This window comes from Meleagris gallopavo, chromosome 27, assembly GCF_905368555.1.
Source record: "Meleagris gallopavo chromosome 27, MGAL_WU_HG_1.1, whole genome shotgun sequence".
NCBI lineage: Eukaryota > Metazoa > Chordata > Aves > Galliformes > Phasianidae > Meleagris > Meleagris gallopavo.
Genome location: NC_139430.1, coordinates 1,421,646 through 1,440,196, shown reverse-complemented (window position 1 = coordinate 1,440,196; position 18,551 = coordinate 1,421,646). Strand labels below are relative to the sequence as shown.

General features: G+C 41.3%; 4 protein-coding genes across 4 annotated transcripts; all 4 read right to left on the bottom strand.

Annotated features, from left to right (window-relative positions):
- Positions 1-788: 788 nt before the first annotated feature.
- On the bottom strand, positions 789-2,325 carry LOC109365196 (feather beta keratin-like). Its single transcript, XM_085209968.1, has 3 exons — positions 2,284-2,325; positions 1,361-1,474; positions 789-1,160 (listed from the first exon to the last, which is right to left on the bottom strand). The coding sequence occupies exons 2-3, from the start codon at positions 1,463-1,465 to the stop codon at positions 789-791; spliced, it is 477 nt and encodes a 158-aa protein (XP_085066094.1). The 5' UTR covers positions 1,466-1,474; positions 2,284-2,325.
- Positions 2,326-6,976: 4,651 nt separating this feature from the next.
- LOC104917256 (feather keratin 1-like) lies at positions 6,977-8,408 on the bottom strand. Its single transcript, XM_031557814.2, has 2 exons — positions 8,310-8,408; positions 6,977-7,348 (listed from the first exon to the last, which is right to left on the bottom strand). Exon 2 carries the CDS (start codon positions 7,325-7,327, stop codon positions 6,977-6,979), a length of 351 nt encoding a protein of 116 aa, XP_031413674.1. The 5' UTR covers positions 7,328-7,348; positions 8,310-8,408.
- A 2,651-nt stretch (positions 8,409-11,059) lies between these two features.
- Positions 11,060-11,410, bottom strand: LOC104917255 (feather keratin 3-like). The gene has a single exon (XM_010728457.3). The coding sequence runs from the start codon at positions 11,408-11,410 to the stop codon at positions 11,060-11,062; it is 351 nt and encodes a 116-aa protein (XP_010726759.1).
- Positions 11,411-16,721: 5,311 nt separating this feature from the next.
- LOC100544060 (feather keratin 2-like) lies at positions 16,722-17,457 on the bottom strand. Its single transcript, XM_085209946.1, has 2 exons — positions 17,358-17,457; positions 16,722-17,042 (listed from the first exon to the last, which is right to left on the bottom strand). The coding sequence occupies exon 2, from the start codon at positions 17,016-17,018 to the stop codon at positions 16,722-16,724; it is 297 nt and encodes a 98-aa protein (XP_085066072.1). The 5' UTR covers positions 17,019-17,042; positions 17,358-17,457.
- Positions 17,458-18,551: the final 1,094 nt, after the last annotated feature.

Below are 18,551 nucleotides of genomic sequence, written 5' to 3'. Positions count from 1 at the left end.
CGTATTTAAAGAAAGTAAGCAGTACTTGCTAGCTTATAACATTTCCTGCTTCTGCTACAATAGGAGGCATACACATTGTAAGGGAACTCTGTTTATTTCTAGCCTTTGAAATTATTTTCTTGTGGTAGGTTTACTGTATAAGCACAAAATAAAAACTCCATCCACAATTGAAATCTGAATCATCCTCCTTTAGCAATTGACTTGGAGTTATTTGCACAGTGGTTTCTGGCACAGATGAGTTGCAAACAAACCTGTTTCACCACAGACAGGTTGGAAAATGGGCTGGGAGTAGAAAGAAATTCAGGCAGACTCGCAGTATAATGCAGCACTAATTTAATGAGGCTGAGGCATGGAAGGAAGCAATGTAAAATGTAAGGAATATATTTCCAGAGTCCGGTAAGGACAGCACCCACTCATCCCTCTTACAATGATATATTCAGGAAAATGAGATCTTCCTTCTTTATGATTTAAATGGACTGTACTACTTCAGCCATGCAGAACAACTCATAATAATTACATATTTTACCTAATCATTGTCAAATACAAAAAAAAACCACACACACACACACAAAGTAGAAGAGAACAAGATATGATCAGAAATATAAAGTAAAGCATAACAAAAGACAAGCAAAGGCCTGATTTTAGGGGATGCCAAGCTCTCACAGCTCCACTAACTTCAGGCAGAATTGTGGGTGTCTAACAACACGTAACCATGGCCAGGAGCTCTCTCCCACATCGAGTCATGCTTCAGTATTTCTGGTCACTTCTTCCTGCCTGCTCCTCGTGCTCTAGCACGGCCCATTGAAGCCACTGCGGTAGGTGTTGTAGCGACGGTAGGGCCGGCTGTACCCGCTCCCCAGACTGGGATAACCAAAGCTCCCAAATCCCAAGGAGCTGCCAGAGGAGATAGGGACTCCTCCTGCACTGAGAGCACTCCCAACAGCTGCAGATGCTGTGGATCCCACGGTGGTATTCTGGGGGAAGGAGCTGAGGATGGGTCCGGGCAGAGTGACCACCACAGGAGAGGGCTGGATCACCACTGTGGAGTCCTGGCACTGGCGTACACAGGGCTCGTTGCAGCTGTTGGCCAGTGGGGTTGGGCCACAGGGAGTGGGAGCACACAGGTCATAGCAGGACATTTCTCTGGGGCGGAGGTAAATCTGAAACAGAGAGAAGGAAAAAAATGCAATACAAGAACTGGATGAAACCCTTCCTGAATATAGCAAACTTGCAAGAGATTGCATGGGGAGCAAGATGATATTTTTGCTCCAGAGTACTTTCAAATCAGGGTTGAGTTGGCATTTCCTTTAAGGAGACTGCTGGGGAAGGTAACACTAATGCATCTTGCTCTGTCACTTACCCTGAAGCCTCCGTGGTTAGTAAACTCACCCAGGAATCGGGGCATGTGGTGCTGCTGAAAACCTCGACGTTCCCATTGCAGAGAATGCCCTAACCACATGGCCATAATGCTACCCTGGAAAAAGGGAACTTTCAACACCTCCTCTTGCAGCTGTGGCTGCACATAGGATAAGTATGTGTGTCCTAGAGAAATAGAGCCTCCAGATGAAGGTTCTCAGCTGGGCCAGGTGAGACCTGGCTTGTTACTGCTGATCCAAAGCTTATGTATTTGCTAAACATCCAGAAATGACAAGCGTCCTATCCAGTGCTCAAACAGCAGATAATTTTTCCTTTTTCCTTCATATCCCATGCTTTCATACAAGTCCCATCTAAGAGGTACCTTCTCCCAGTTTGAAGAAACTGGAAAATACAAGCCGACTACTTGAAATTTTTTGACAAGAACTGGCAGGGCAGGCAGCTGAGTTCAGGAACTACTTTTTGTCTTGCTATTAACATAAAAATCATCAGCAGAAGTTACAGTAGAAATCTGTCTGCAGATGTTTGCTGCATGGGGAGGAGTTGGTTCATGGGCACTCTTTGCCTGCACAATTGCTATGAGGTGAGTTTCACAGACAGACATGGACTGAGGCTTTCTTCATGAAGAACTGGCAACCCAGGACAGTAAAGGATAAAATGCAGTATTGAACCCCTTTTTTTTGCTGTTAACATCTGACCATAGATAAATTTCCTATTAACTTGGGTCTGATTCCCCCATTCCATGATTTTTGTAACAGACCACCAACAGAAAACTTCCTCTTTCATATGAAAATCCCTCTCAGCTTCCTCTCTGCCAAAAAAAAATAATAAGCTGCATGTATGTCAACAGTACAACCATCAAGGCAAGAATTCAATGTACAGAAAGAGAATAAACGAGTTCAGACTTACCCTACTGTCCAAGGCAAAGAAGAGAAGAGAAATGAATAGAAGGACTATGAGTTGCTCAGGTTTTTATACTTCATCCCAAGTTGCCCAACAACTTGGGACGTTCTTTGTGCATGAAATTATTTATGAGCTGGTACTGATTATGTGTTTTTTTGCCTCAGTATTTGTGCTTATTACTGCTTTGCTTCCTTATCTTGGGGCATGTATATCTGACCGCAGGTTTCTTTCATCTCAAAATATTCTGTGCCAAGTTAATTTCTGGTAACATTAGAATAATTAATTCAGAATTTATCCGGCCTTGAAAACACTTTGGGATCTGCCTGGTGTCATTATAGTAGATTAAGCAGAATTTGCATAATGTAGCACCGTGGACAAGCCCTCCTCTGCAAGGTAAATGCTGTTGCAAATCATGATGGATTTTAGCTTTTGTGAGTGGGAAGCCAGTCCATGAGCAGCTGTAGTTGGGAGAGTGCAGATGCTCTAAGGGAGAAAGGAGAGTTTTCCAGAAAATGGCAAGGAACACAATTCACACCCAATTCAGGCACAAAAGTGAGAGAAGAAAGCGTGAGTAGTGCAAGGGGAAGGGCTGTGAAAAACTCAGTGAGAGTTGAGAGGGACTGAAAAGAGTTAGAACTTTCTGCAAAGGCCATGTACATAGAAAAGCTTTTAAGTTGCTGATTCTTTGACATGGAAAAAATCTTGTCAAATGAGATATTATCAAGCTATTGTATTTCTGTGGAAGACTCAGAAGTAAAATCTTATACAGAATCTTGCTTGTCTGTCTCCAGTTAAGGGCTGTTAGGAGCTTTATATCCAGAGAGTCCATAAATACATCTCAATTCTTATCTCAGACCTCATCACATCCACAGCCGCTTTTAGATTAACTTCCATATAGGTGAACATGTTACCATTTGTTCTCAAGGAAGAGTCTTGCAAAAGATAAGACTTTGCAAAACTCAGACTGCAGAAACAGTCACACACAACATTTCTTCCTTCCATAACACTGCATTGACTTCTGCTGCCCCTGCAGAGCCTGGTGCATGGTGTTAGACCAGTGGCAGCCAACCGGAGAAGCGTCAGAAATATATGAAACCTCAGTAAATTCTTCACTTGTAAGCTTTTCTGGACTTTGAAAAGAAATTAGCTTCTTCTATAGGAAAAGTTTGTAGGATAAAAAGTAAAGGGGTAAAATACATAAATGATCCTTGGCACAGAGATTGGCACTCAGGTCTTTGCTCTCCTAGCACTTCAATTACTGAGACATGTAAATCATCACTAAATTATAAGTGTCTTTGGAAGATCCCCTGGGAACAGAAACTTGTTTGGCTTGGTCAGATGTTCCTCAGAACTTCAAAGTTTATCAGAAACTTTTATTAAAACTCCAGGCATGCAAAGTATTATGTTATGTGAAGCTTAAGATATGTGACCTGTGCTTGAATTTTCATATCTCTCTTATAACAATCTATTATCAAGATTTGGAAGTATAGACCAGTCATTGGCTTCTAAAATTTGTGCCACTGTTCTGGGTGGCAGGATTGATGGCTATTTTATTTTTAATTAAAAATAGTTCAAGATTGGTGTCATCTCATATTCCAAAGAGATTCTCAAAGAAATGACTCTCGCCTTTTTTTGGCCTTGCCAACCATGGCCACTCCTCAGAACTTCTCTGTAATCTAAGGAAATAGCAAGGTTTTTCAAAGAGAATATCCTCTGGTATGTAGCACTCATTTGGGGAATTAATTTGCACGACAACATTAGCCTCAGATAATTTTCAGAAATTATTTTGTTCTTTTTTCCAACCTCTACTTGGAAATAAAGAATTCTTTCAATATCAGACTCAGAGTTTAGAAAAGGACCTAAAGATATTTTCAGAGATGTCTGTGACCTTCCTTGAAAGTGATTGCAATAATTGGTGTTCTGAGACCAACCACTTCACTGCACAGTCTGAATGACTTCATCTCCTGATCTTTGGGCTGAATTAAAGTGAGTGAATCAGAAGTTCACAGCTGTTTTTATATGATCAAGGACAGGTCTATATATTCATATTATAATTAAAAGTTTTTGCATAATGTGAGAACATCCTCCTGAGACACCTGTGAGCAACTAAATGTCTGAAGAGAAGCCCTTCATCAAAAGGGAAATGGAATCTTACTCACAGTAATCCCTGTGGAATGGCTCCAGACACACAAGTGACCCAAAATCTGCACATGAAGACACAGACACATGGCAAACAGAGCAGTTTCCCTGATGGGAAGAGATGCAATAACATCTGAGTTATAATTAATTACCTTGTTCAAAAGAAAGAGGTTCTGAGCAGCTGAACAAATGTACAGCGCTCTTTACAGCACAGAACCCTCCCGTGCAGCCCCTTATCTCACTGTCCACAATGGGTTTGATTGTTCTCTCTTTAACTTCAGACCCCAATCTTAGTTGACTGTGCTAATACTAATGTTTATTGACAGTATGACCAAACAGTCTGCACCTCCATTTGAAACTCACCCAGTAAATTAGGAGACCTGGTTCCAGGACATTGGCAGTGAATTCTGATAATACCCTCATGGTGCCAGGCATTGCTGGCTTAGTGCTTACAAAAGGAAATGTATTTGAATGTTAAGGTCCATTTGTTCAGTCAGACTGGGTATCTCTGCAATGTATTGCTGCCATGTGTTGTTTGATGCAGATGGATGAATAATATGCACTGTGTGTTTAATTTGGGGTCATTGGGTATAGGCAGAACCTCCAATATAAGCTTCATCATTTCAACTTGTGCTGCCCCTGAAGGCAGAAGCATTCAGATGTAAGTAGATATATACAGTCCTCAGAGTTCCTACCTATTTCATACATAGATGTTTTCATTGTTAATGTTAGGGTTAGGGTTAGGGTTAGGGTGAGGGTTAGGGTTATTCAAATATTGCTATAAAGGACTTTAAAATCACAAAAGTTTGAGGTTTTGTTTTGCATTGTACTGCGGTCTAATGAGCTTAAACAATTGATGATATAGTTTCTCTTTTTCTCCAAAAAAAAAAAAAAAAAAAGACTGCAAATAATGACTGCACAGATATCCGTGGAGTTTTTCTGCAAAAGGATGGCCTGTGGTGGTGGTGTTGTACCAGGATTCAGTGGGAACAGTGGAAAACAACAGCATCAAAAATGATTTCATGCTGTAGGGAAGAGCTTGTTTACTCAGCAGGGCTTCTGAGGAGTACCACACCCACACTGGGTGGGCTTTGGTTGTTTTCCAAAAAGTGTTTGAATATTTTTTTTTCAAATGTAGATGTTTAATTACATTTTAAATTCTAATAGTGTAATTAGCATTTCTCTACCCATGGCCCTGTGCTGGATCCACCTGCCTTGCAGCCACCAGGACAAGGGGGTTGCTATCATCACTGGGTAGAAATACTTTTCACAATTCAGCATTTATTTGTGCCAGGGGTTATGTGAGACCTCACTGCAATTATATGCCAGGTCCCTGATTTTATGTTTATTTTCATTAGTCATTTAGGAAGGAAACAATCATGGCATACATGCTTGGAGCTGGAGATGCAGGAGGAACACAAACATTTAAATCTTTTCCATCTCAGTAAGAAGAGGTGAATTTCCATACTGCAAATAAACTAAAGTTACAGACAACACCATGGGGTGAACATTCAGCATGTCATTTAACTCCAGAGCTGCCTGCAGTCAACGAATGTATGCAAATACCTCTGCCAAACCCAACATTTTCAGCATGATCTCATGGAGATCTGCACAGAAGAACTAGGAGCTCTGTCTGCATTAGGAATCCCACTTCTTCACTGAAGCAGCCTTGGATAAGGTGGCATTGATTACAAAATAGTATTCAATATGATCTATGGGGGGAACTAGGTTTCCTTTTAGGGCACAATTCTCCCCAAAGAGCACAATGTTTCTCAGAGCATGGTCATCAGAGAGACTTTCTGATGAACAAAACAGATTCAAGAACAAGCAGTTTATGTGCAAGTCTTTATCTCTGTGGTGAAAGCCAGATTTGGGGAAGGAAATCTAGGAAGTCTATCACACCAATCTATTCTGTATACACACCTCTTCTACGTGTCTGCTTTGCGCATACACACACAAACACACACGCACATACACACACTACTACACACTACTGCAGAGTATTTTCCTCGTATCTATAAGGAAGCCAAAGTTTCCTTAGAAACTGTAGAAATGCTGTCTTGGCATAGAAGTAGTAACCCAACATGAAATCATAGCATTTAATTACTGAAAGTAAACAGATATATGGTCAGAAACTTTATCAAGAGCAGGCTGCTCATGGGCATAAGACAGCCAACAAGCACCAGGAGACTTGTGTGATGCAGCATAACTTTAATGAGCAAGAAGTGGAATAAAAAAGTACAAAGTAAAAGCACATCAAGGATTCAGGAAGACAAAAGCTGATGTGTCTTTTCATCCTAGGTTTTGTTTTTTAGTGCTACCATGTACTGAAACAATAAAGTCTCACATATAGGAAAAAAAGTTCATTAGAAATATGAAGAATCCAAAATATAAGACAAGCAAAGGCTTGATTTTAGGGGATGCCAAGCTCTCACAGCTCCACTAACTTCAGGCAGAATTGTGGGTGTCTAACAACACGTAACCATGGCCAGGAGCTCTCTCCCACATCGAGTCATGCTTCAGTATTTCTGGTCACTTCTTCCTGCCTGCTCCTCGTGCTCTAGCATGGCCCATTGAAGCCACTGCGGTAGGTGTTGTAGCGACGGTAGGGCCGGCTGTACCCACTTCCCAGACTGGGATAACCAAAGCTCCCAAATCCCAAGGAGCTGCCGGAGGTGATGGGCACTCCCTCAGAGCTGAGGGTGCTGCCCACAGCAGCGGAGGTGGAGGATCCCACAGCAGTGTTCTGGGGGAAGGAGCTGAGGATGGGTCCAGGCAAGGTCACCACCACTGGCGGTGGTTGGATGATGTAGGTGGACTCCTGGCACTGCTGGGCACAGGGCTCGTTGCAGCTGTTGGCCAGTGGGGTTGGGCCACAGGGGGTGGAAGCACACAGATCGTTTGAGGACATGTCTGCAGGATGGAGAGTTGTCTGAAATACAGGACCAGAAAGCACATGCAATAGAAGCACTTTGTTCAATTTACAAAACTCAGATATGGGGTTAACAGATATGGAAGTAAAGAGACAGGGTGGCTAAATGGTAACTATTTCTTAGATCAAAACCCACAGTGAGCTGTCTGAATACCACATAGAGACTTCTCTTCTTCTCAAAGTTGCCAGAGCTGCTGGCCTCTGAACTCTGCTGCTGATCATATAAGTCCCCCCCTGAACCCACACAGTGAACCCTTTGGGGTTTCCCTCTCCCTAGCCCTCTAGATGGAATCACTGCAGGTATCATGGGAGATGGAGGACAGCAGCTGGAGGTGCAGGCAGGGCTGGAAATGCTGAACTTTATCATGACACTTATCTTGGTTTAGTGCCTTCGTGCCCAGCCAGAAGCATTTGCAAAACTGTAGAAAAGTGTTTTAGAAGCACCTTCTTCTCCCAAAAGTTTAATGAGCAGAACAGGCCAACATAGAGTAGGAAAAAAAGGATTGTTTTCTCAACAAGTTTTGCCCAAATTCATTTTCAGTGAGGCTTCTAGAACCCATCTCTCCTGCCTGTGGAAAAGAGGATTTGAGATATATTCTGGAACTCATACCAGATTTATCTGTTGGCTAGTTCCAATATCTTAAGACAAGACTACATGTTCTCAGCCACATCATTTATTACTAGTCCTTTAGTGCTATTCCCTTCATACCAGCCTCTAAAACGACGCATGGAGATGCATGTTTTAAGGGTATTGCCAGTATCTAAGTCTTGCCTTGTTACACCCTGCTTCACAAATAAATAAAACTTTTCTATTTGGCAGAAATATGCCTTTCAAATTTTCCTCTCCAAAAGGAAAAGAAAAAAGAACCAAGCAATATTTATAAAGGAATAAGAACAACAAAAAGTGGTCATCAAAGTAACATTTAGCATTTAAAAAGACTTTGGGTAGATTCAGACTTACCTGTTCACCTGGCGAATAGGACAAGAGAAGAGGATGGAATAGCCTTGTATTCTATAGGCTTTTATACTGCATTCTAGATTGCCTGCAGACCTAAGACATATGCTATGCATGAAATTATTTAATGATCCATACTTTGGCATGCAAAATCCTCCAAATAGGTTAACTCTTTTTTTCCCTCCCTCCCCCCCCCTCTCCCCCGCCTCCCCCTCCAAATGTCTTCTGGTATTTCTTTATTTTTCCCCTCCCCTTATTATGCTCACATTCCAGTACAGAAAAAGCTTTCATCTTTACCAATGTGCACCCATCCTTGGAAGACTGTGGTGATTCATTTCAATTTCAGCAATAATTATACTGTTTCCTAGGGCCAATGTACATTTTATGTTTCACTTTAGTCATCAAAACACTGCTTAAGGGAAGTGTACAGGATGTATAGTCCTTATTCAGGACTTCACTCCTATTGGTGAATAATCATTAAGCTCTGAGGTGGGAGCCTGTGTTCAGTTCATGAGTATTTCCATGTCAAGGGCTCAGTCTGACCACAAGACGAGATGCATAATAAATATTCCCAAATTTTGCATTTCTGCACTATTTCAATCCCAGACAGACATACAGCTGAGAAGCACCAGATTTCCATAAGTACTACAAGAGGTAAAGATAATTAAGACCAGTGAGAATTGCTGACCAGAGACAATAAAGCACTTTCTGACCCAAATTTTACTTCCAGTTTGTATGAACACAGCTGATGCATACACAAGTCTGCATTTTTTTACTTCTTTGTCCATGCAAAACTCTAGCAACCACAATCTAATGAAAAAATGCTGTGACTTGACCTTTTTATTTAGGGACACTTGTTGATTGCCTCTAATTTTCAATCTGATATCTGCATAGTGTTTCATCTGAAGAATCACCATCATTATTACATGAAACCCTACTAAGTCAAGGAGATGTGCAACAATCTTCACATCAAGTTAAGTACAAATATGGCTAATAAGCTTGCTTTGAACTATCGGTTCTTACAGGCAATGTTCTGTCTCAGCAGAACTACAGCATTGGTAGAAGTTGTACCTAGTAATTCAATTCTCTATTTTGTTCATCATTATGCGTTTTGTTTCACCTCTGCAATCAACAGTGACCTGCAGAAAAGACCTGCATGCATAAAAATTATTCCAAGAGCCGGACCAGTTCTCCTCCCTTAATACCTCCATCCCCCAGCAAGAAATGTGAATTAATTCTAAAAGAAGGGTGTATCACTGTACATGGGTTGGTCTCAATCTTCAGAAGAGCAAAGGACTTCAAAGTTCAGAACAGATTTTCACTAATGGCTCAAATATGCAAAGTTTTGTGCTACTTACATCACAAGGTACACAACAGGATCTCAGCTCTCACGCTGGCTAGCTACAAACCTGATCTCAAGGCGTGTGAGTCAAGATAACTCAAAGGATACACACCTTCAGAAAGCTATTATTCTATTAAAAAAATGGTCATCTATGTTTAAAAAATATCTGTAAATTCCTACAGTTGAATAAGTCTCTACCAAAAAAGGTAATCTCCTTCCCTATGCTTACAATTTCCCTCCCTTGCCAGAAAATCTCTATGTCACATACTACTTGAATTTATTTTATAGATTTTAAAAATATATGATTCTATGATTACAGAAACAATCTCATTAACCACCTCGGAACGTTTTCACTGATATTCTGCCAGTTTAGTCGGCACCCAGAGTTCACTTGGAAGGTTGAGGGCCATTGGATCTTGCTTTTTGCGTTGGCTAAGGTGGTGAACCATGACTTAACTGCTCTGACAGATGAGTTGGTGATGGCGTTTCAAATTCCACCCAATTAAAACCCTCTTGTGTAAGGAAGGGCAGAGTGCACTCATGGGGCTGAAGAACAAACAAATTGCCAAAGAGCTGACAAATTACTTACACAAATTGAAATTTGTATCATCTTTGTGTTGACTTCAGAGGTGTTGAGTGTAACAGTATGAGGCATTTAAATGATGAAAGAAGCTTTGAGGAGGGCTTTTCATCTGATGCCAGGATGAGATGAGACTGGTACATAAACAATAAGCGAAGCAATTTAACTGCTGGGAACAATTTAACTATTGGGGACAATTTAACCTGCTGCAACAGAATCTATGCGATTACTGGACTCATTCAAATGCCTCAAACATTCCCTGGCACGAGGACATCTCAATTTTTACCCCAAAAGCTGTTGCTTTAATAGCTTCAGTGGCTGTACAAATCTGGTTTTGACCTCAGGTACTTACTTCTAGCAGTAATAAAGTATGTTTCAATGAAAAGTAGAAGGAGGAATAAAAATAACAGAGGACTTGGGATATGATAAAAGCATACCTTTAATAACACTAAAGAATGGATTAAAATGCTGCAAAGCAATAGGTTTTGATATGGAAACACAAGCACATCTGATGGTGAAGTGTTCCACAGAGCTCTTTTTTCAGAGCAGGATGACACTTTGAAAATATAGTCCAATTTACTGCTTAAAGTATGTTTAATACCAGGCAGTATCAAATACAGTGATGCGTAGCAGAACTACATACTTGATTAGAAATATAAAGTAGTCTAACAAGAACAGGGCCTCGCTGTAGGGAATAATTAACTCCCACAGCTCCACTAACTACAGGCAGAATTGTGGGTGTCCAACAACACGTAACCATGGCCAGGAGCTCTCTCCCACATCGAGTCATGCTTCAGTATTTCTGGTCACTTCTTCCTGCCTGCTCCTCGTGCTCTAGCACGGCCCATTGAAGCCACTGCGGTAGGTGTTGTAGCGACGGTAGGGCCGGCTGTACTCGCTTCCCAGACTGGGATAACCAAAGCTCCCAAATCCCAAGGAGCTGCCAGAGGAGATAGGGACTCCTCCTGCACTGAGAGCACTCCCAACAGCTGCAGATGCTGTGGATCCCACGGTGGTATTCTGGGGGAAGGAGCTGAGGATGGGTCCGGGCAGAGTGACCACCACGGGAGAGGGCTGGATCACCACGCGGGAGTCCTGGCACTGGCGCACACAGGCCCCGTTGCAGCTTTTGGCCAGGGGGGTCGGACTGCAGGACATGGAAGGACATCTCTCATAGCACGACATGTCTACAGATGGAGGTGGACCTGAAATACAGGACCAGAAGTGAAAACAGCATAGGAGTCATATTGCAATTATGTTTCAGCTCAGGTACCAGGACCGCAGGAGTTTTCCTTGAGACTTTCCAAGAATCAAGTGAGGAACGAAAATAACTTCTTTACTTCAAGAAGATAGAGGCTGAAATTGTCCTTTCTCAGTCTTTGGTGATCCAATTGAACAGCTGGCAGAAGAACAAAATGATATGTACCTCTTTCATGACTTATACTTTAATATTTTTATTGTCTGTATGTCTGGAATACATACCTCAGGTATTAAAGGCATTGTAGAAGTAGTAATTATGAATAATTCCTAGCCACAAATGCACTTACAGTTAGAATTCACTAGACTGCTTGAAAATGAAGAATTATTTCCATGTTCTGACTTAACCTAAGAAGAGGTTTAAATTTCAATATGGTTTGGCATACTTGAAGCTTAGAAGTTTGGAAATCTGTCCCAGATGACATGTCCATAGATGTGCCATCCATGAGAAATCCAGGAGTTCCCTATGCATTATCTGTGCCCAGTTCCTGCACTCCCACAAACACAAATTTCACTATCATCTCCTATGCCCATCTCTGTTGGGTGCTCAGTTCTCTATATTTGTTATTCTGTTTCCTCATAGACTTCGAAACCATCTTCCTAAGCTTGAGGGAGATATCACATGCTGTAATTTCAAAACCCAGGCAGCTAGAATATTTTTATGATATCTGTGATGTTGAAGTCTATGGTGACTACTATAACAGAAGAAGGTTGAAGATATGGGCTTAGAACCACTATCCATATTGAACACTGTGATTACTTCTAATCTCAGTACGCAGCTTCTTTCTTTCCTCATTTAAAAAGTGGTATTTAGATCTAAGTCTTATGGTTCAACATAACTTAAGATCCACAAAACTCTTCTTTAAACCTTCCTATTTTCCTTTCTCTCCAACTATTTCTTCAAGTTTCTGGTTCCTTTTACCCTTCTGTTTCCCACTGCACACAGCAGTAGATTCATCGTAATGAAAACTGGAACACTGAAGAAGGCTTCCACAGCATAAACAACACATAACTCTTTTTTTCTGGACATTTCTGAAAATAAATATATTCACATCTCTTACAAACACCACTGTTTTCTCTTCATTTCAATCTTGTTGAAGCATTACAGGAGATGAATCATGTTCTTGAAGATGGAAAACGCACAGTTCTCCTTGAAAGATAACTAGACACACAGCTTTATGCATTTTACCTATTCTTTTTATTAATCTCTAGTATTATTAGTATTATTGTGATTTTCCAAGTCACTTAGCATACCTGAAAGCCCACATTTGAATATATAGAGAGAGACATATGGAAATATATATATATATTAGCATTTCAAAGTTCTGTATGGCCAGACCTCCAGAAATCCCTGCAATTCAAACAGTGAAAAAGCACTTCATAAAAAAAGCACCAACAATTGTGCCCCCACCCCCACCTCAATCCAACAACTAGCAAAATGGAGGAAAAAAGATAGTAATCAAATTTCTAGGAAGACAAGAATTCAGCAAGTAGAAAAAGAAAAGTAGATCTCAACTAACCTTGTTCACAAAAGAGAAAGAGGGAAGAGAAGTGGTAAGAGAGACCGTGAGTTGAGCTAACTTTTATACTGCACCTTGAATGGCCTGAGGACTACAGACATTCTTTGTACATGAAATTATTTACCAACAAGTATGTCCTGAATACAAAATGCTTCCAACTGAATAACTGCCTTTTTTTGACTGTTTATTACTGTTTTCCTTTCCTTATCTTCTGAAATGCATGTTCTGTCCTACAAGTTTCTCTCATCTTATAGAGTAATGGGCCAAATTTATTAGAGTGCTACCATTCAATCACAACAGAGTTTGTCCTCCAGTGTATGTCTCTGTCATCAGGATAAAGATTAAGGAAAATGTAGGAAATACATAATACATCATTCAGGTTTTTTTCTTTTATTACAAATGAGTCCAAGTCCTTAAATTCCGGTCTCCACTAATGTTTATGGAGCTCTGACTCCAGCTATGCATAAGAGCAATCAAGATTGAACTTATGTGTTTTCTCAAGGGTACCTAAAAAGGCACAATTAGATGCACAGCTGAAATGAAATCCCACTGAATCCAATGAGAAAGGATGAGATCCCTGCGTAAACCTACTCTAGGGAATCTGCACTGGCAGTTGCGGTTGAACTGGGTCTCCAGAGGCCCCTCCCAATACCTATGACTCAGATTTTGTGAAATTCAGAGAAAAATATTGCTATATAAAGCAGTATGATGAAGTATGCCAGCAGAAAACATTTCCAGTGTAAACTGGGATAATTCACATTCTTCAGTAGAGATTCAAATCTGTACAAGATTTTGCTTCTTCGCCATGGATGAAGCACAAAATTTAGGAGCGATCTTGTCTAATTGAGATGTTATCACACTCTTCCACTTTGGTATCTCAGTTTGAGGTGCAGCTGCTATCACCTGGAGGCATATGCAGACCAGTTCTGAACCTGATTTCTCAGGTCTTTCACAAAGAGAACTTATAACTCCCTTCTGTATCATCTCAGACCACAAATATGAATAGCATTTCCCAAATCATCTTGAGGACACACATGAATTTTAAATGATTTTTTAGTATTACCCTCACATGAGTTTAACTGTGGAGTCATTGTGGAAAAAACAACACAACAATTACCTGTTTGCCATCACATTTATTCCCCTTGCAACAGACTTCAGTATAGCAGTGATTATACTCCAGACTAGTGCAAGTTCGTTGCACAACTGGAATACATATTCACAATTTTACTGTTTTCTTTTTTTTAGCTTTAGTACTGTAGAGATATTCTATACAGTTATTCCTTTATCCACTGCACAAGATGCAAGGTTTGAGCCTCTCCTTGGAGAAGTTACTGAATATTGTGTGCGAGAACTCAGTGATATCTGGAAATAGAATTAATTTGGTCTTATGTTACTTAAGAAACTAAAGAAGAAAGTGTTCAGAATCCTTTGCCATTTCCATTAACAATGTGCATATTCATGTAATTAAGTTATCAAATTTCTCATGATGGACAATGAAGTTTGAACGCTCTCATCGTCCATTTATTGGGATATCTTTAAAATCTCCTATCCAAGATCATCTTTTGTCATCTAGGTTTATATAGTGTAGAAATTTGCAATTCAGTGGACTTTGTGAAAAATATCTCTGAACTATTGAAGAAAAATCAACCTTTTAACAAATTTTAAACAGTTTTTCCTATTTTAGTAACATTAGCTAAAGTGACCTGCATACACACTTAAGTAGTTCCCTCCCTTTTCAGACCTAAATAATGCTATCAAGCCATAAATAAATATGTTGCACCCATGTTTTTGACACACAAGTTCTCTGCAGCAGTAGGTATTTATTGGCAACCTGAATAATTAATTTTCTGTAAAGCATGCAACAACGGCCATAGATGTTGCTTTCAACACTTCTGTTCTTCCTTTCATTAATACAAGAGCTTCAATTTGGTATACTAACTCATTTCAAAACCCAGCTCTAAGATCACAGCAGTATTTTCGAAAAGACTCCTGAATTGTCTTCTGGTGGTGAACTGACTCCAGACTGGTCTGGCTGGCTCAAAGAAATCATCCAAGAGGGTTGGAACCCATCTCGGAATTATATACATATTTTTTAAAGAACGGTGAAAAAATTAGATGGCAATTGTACTTAACTAGGTCAGACAGAAAACCACACACAAGCTTTAATAAATGTCTTGGATTCAATCTTGGATTGTATTTCCAAGACACCTGCAAGCTAACAAATTGCTGAGGAGCAGGAAAGAAAGCTTCATTAGACTGCGCTTTGATTCATTTCACACTAACACTAAAGTATCAGAAATAAAAAGAATCCATAAACTGTGAAGATGAAAAGGTTTTAAATGGGTAGAGTATGTTTCTCACGCAATGCCAGGACAAAAGTAGACTGGAAAACTAAAAGCAGAATAATTTCATTATCAAGAAAAGATTCAGTTTGAAAAAACATACATGAAAACTAATTGGTTCATGCAATTGAGGATATCTCACTAGTCTTAAACAGCCTGAGAAGTTTGTAAAATTCCATAATCATACTTATTACATCCATTTCTCCAATCTTAACGTGCAAAGGGGACATGGATTTCAAGCTGACATTCACATTCTTCAGGAACTATCTAATGAAATGTTTAATAAAGGCTTTAACATCTTGCATAAACACTCCTTAGGGCCATAACATCCAAAGGTGGATTCATTCCAGGAGATATATTTATTTAAAACCAACCAGTGTTAATAAACAGACTTAAAGAAAGAAGACGAGGAACTTCTCCAAGCTCCCTCATTCACAGAATCATAAAATCACAAAGATTGGTAAAGACCTCCAAGATCATCTAGCCCAACCATCTACCTCCCACCAGTATTTTCCCACTAAACCATGTCCCTTAGTTCCACATCAAGACAAGCACCACAAAACAGACCATTCAGTATACGCCACTGCGGGACACAGGCCACTTGCCCAGGCTCCTCATTCTTCTGAAACACATTTATATATTCTTAATGCCACATGTCTATCACAGAAGACATCACCATGCCACCAAGAGCAAAAGCATTCCTGGATGTATATCAGTATTATCAGTGATTCCTCACAAATCTGAGTGAGTATCTACTTTCTTCAATCATACCAATTTTGTCAGGGTGACATAGATTCTACTCAGTCTGATTATTCCTAAGCAGATAATTCCCTCACTCAACTGAGAATTTACAGTTTGATTACTGCACGGATTATTTTTTTCATATGATGGTATATTCCACCATAAAGAAAGAGAAACAAGGACTAAAAAAAAAGACAAACATAAAACAAGCTAAGATGCAACATCAGTTTAATGAAAAAGTTATGAAGTACTCTACAATAAAAAGCAAAATATAAGTTTACATGAAGGAAGGAAACCACTTAAACCATTCTAAATGAAGAACAGAAAGCAAGATTGATTTCCTAACACATGAATTAAGAACCCTAAACAGATAATTTATAAGCAGAGCATTAAATAAAACCAATCAGAAACCAAAATTTAAATGCACAAAAAAATGAACAAGAAAGTTTTTGAAAATGAAATATCCATCATTATTCCAATCAGAACAGGTTGGTAATTTATCTTGCATCTCTGCTTAACAGGAGGGCATAAGGGTGCTCAGCCCATCTGGAAACTTTGGCCAGCAGCTCCGTTTTCAGTCCGGTGCCTGACTTTGGGCTTCCACAGGGATAAGCTCATGGGAAATTGGAGTTGCCTTTAATAGGGCAGGCATCTCCTGCCAGAGAAGCGGCTGCCTAGGCCAGAGATGCCAAAGCCACCGGAGGAGATGGGAACTCCCTCCTCACTCAGGATGTTTCCAACAGCAGCAGATGCTGAAGATCCCACAGCGGTGTTCTGGGGGAAGGAGCTGAGGATGGGTCCGGGCAGGGTGACCACCACGGGAGAGGGCTGGATCACCACGCGGGAGTCCTGGCACTGGCGCACACAGGGCTCGTTGCAGCTGTTGGCCAGCGGGGTCGGGCCACAGGGACGGCACAGATCGTAGCAGGACATGGCTGTGGGATGGAGGTGGACCTGGAGAGAGGACAGTAAAAGACAGTCAGTGCAAGAAGCAGCCTGGTGGCCTGCTCACAAAGGGAGCAGGGACAGGTAATGCGAGGTGAGAGAGCGTCTTAGCAGCCCAGATCCCCCGGAACCCCATCAGAGTCAGCGCAAGGCCTTCTCCCACCTCCCCCAACACTGGCAAGCAGAACAGAGCTGGTGGGAGCACCAGCAAGGAGCAAGGCTCACACCAAGGCTTGCATAGAGGGAAAGGCACACTGGAAAACAGAAGAGCAAGAGGAGAAGCAGAGAAAGACGAGGGTGAGAAGAAGGCCGCTGCAGCTCACCTTGTTCACCAAGGAGGAGAAGGCAGGAGAAGTGAATGAGGGAGCCTGATGCCAGACTGGCTTTTATACCAATCTGGACTGCCCCAGGCCCAGAGGCAACCCATGTGTAAGTAGCTGGAGTAGGGCAAGCTCGTTTGTATGCAAAACAACACAATTATAGAAATTGATGGATTAATTCCCTTCCCTGCAACGCTCTCTTTTCATTTCCCCGTTCATGACAAGTCCATTTTGCTGTACAGGCTCCTTTCAAGTGACAGAATTAGAGACCTAAGCATTTCTGAGGCAGGAACTCAAAAGCACAGAGAGAAGATGAAGGCAAGGGGAGGAGATGGCCAATGCTGTCAGCTGGTGATGGCCTCTCATTTTCCTGCAACTTGCTTTAATGCTTTGCCCCAGTGTGTGAGGCCTCATTTCCTTGCAAGCATGGCCTTAAAGGTCAAACTCCAGCAAGGCTCGCATGCAAAGTCCAACACAGCCTTCGCTTCACCCATCTACGTGCTCAGACGGCCCCAGCTGGAAGCAGTCCAAGGATGGATGCTCTGCTCTCTGGTTCTAGCTATTCTACAGCATGAAGCACTGTTCTCAGGAGACCAAAGCCTCACTACTATTCCTCTCCCCTCTGTCTCCAGTTGTGAGATATCCACTGACACCAGCAAAGGTCTGTTTCACAAAAGAGGACATTGCTCTCTCATAATCGGATATGAGTTGATCACTCATCATAAATTGTGATGTCTGCCACAGTCAAACAAAAAGACTGGGCAAAAATTGACTGGTTCCCCACCACCCCCATGTCCATGCCTCGCATCCTGCTTTGCCTTTACATCCTGACACAACAGCACACACCAACAAACACACAGCAACATTTCCAAGTTACGCTGGAAACACATTTGCCCAGTAGCATGTGAAAGATGGGAGGGCCAGCAAGGGGAGCAGGGACAGCAGCAGGGGTCAGGGTTGTTCCAAACACTTATGCCAAAGGAAGACCCCAAACTCTACGTAGTGTTGGCCTGAGGTGACAAGTGTTCAGAGGGAGTGACAGTGCAACAGGCGATACCCAACATACACAGCTCAGGCTCCAGCCAGGCCACAGCCCACTGCACTGACAAAATGCCCTCCGTAATTATGCTGGCACTCCGCCAGGCACTGGTAAATCTCTCATCTCGGAGACACAGCCAAATGTCTCATTTAGGAAGATGAA

What these genes read in the sequence shown, in the direction of transcription:
- LOC109365196 (XM_085209968.1), bottom strand. Translation starts at nt 1,465, where the DNA reads ATGGCCATGTGGTTAGGGCATTCTCTGCAATGGGAACGTCGAGGTTTT. An exon ending in CTAACCACGGAGGCTTCAGG is followed by an intron (nt 1,161 to 1,360) that starts GTAAGTGACAGA and finishes TCTCTGTTTCAG; the next exon opens with ATTTACCTCCGCCCCAGAGA.
- LOC104917256 (XM_031557814.2), bottom strand. Translation starts at nt 7,327, where the DNA reads ATGTCCTCAAACGATCTGTGTGCTTCCACCCCCTGTGGCCCAACCCCA.
- LOC104917255 (XM_010728457.3), bottom strand. Translation starts at nt 11,410, where the DNA reads ATGTCGTGCTATGAGAGATGTCCTTCCATGTCCTGCAGTCCGACCCCC.
- LOC100544060 (XM_085209946.1), bottom strand. Translation starts at nt 17,018, where the DNA reads ATGTCCTGCTACGATCTGTGCCGTCCCTGTGGCCCGACCCCGCTGGCC.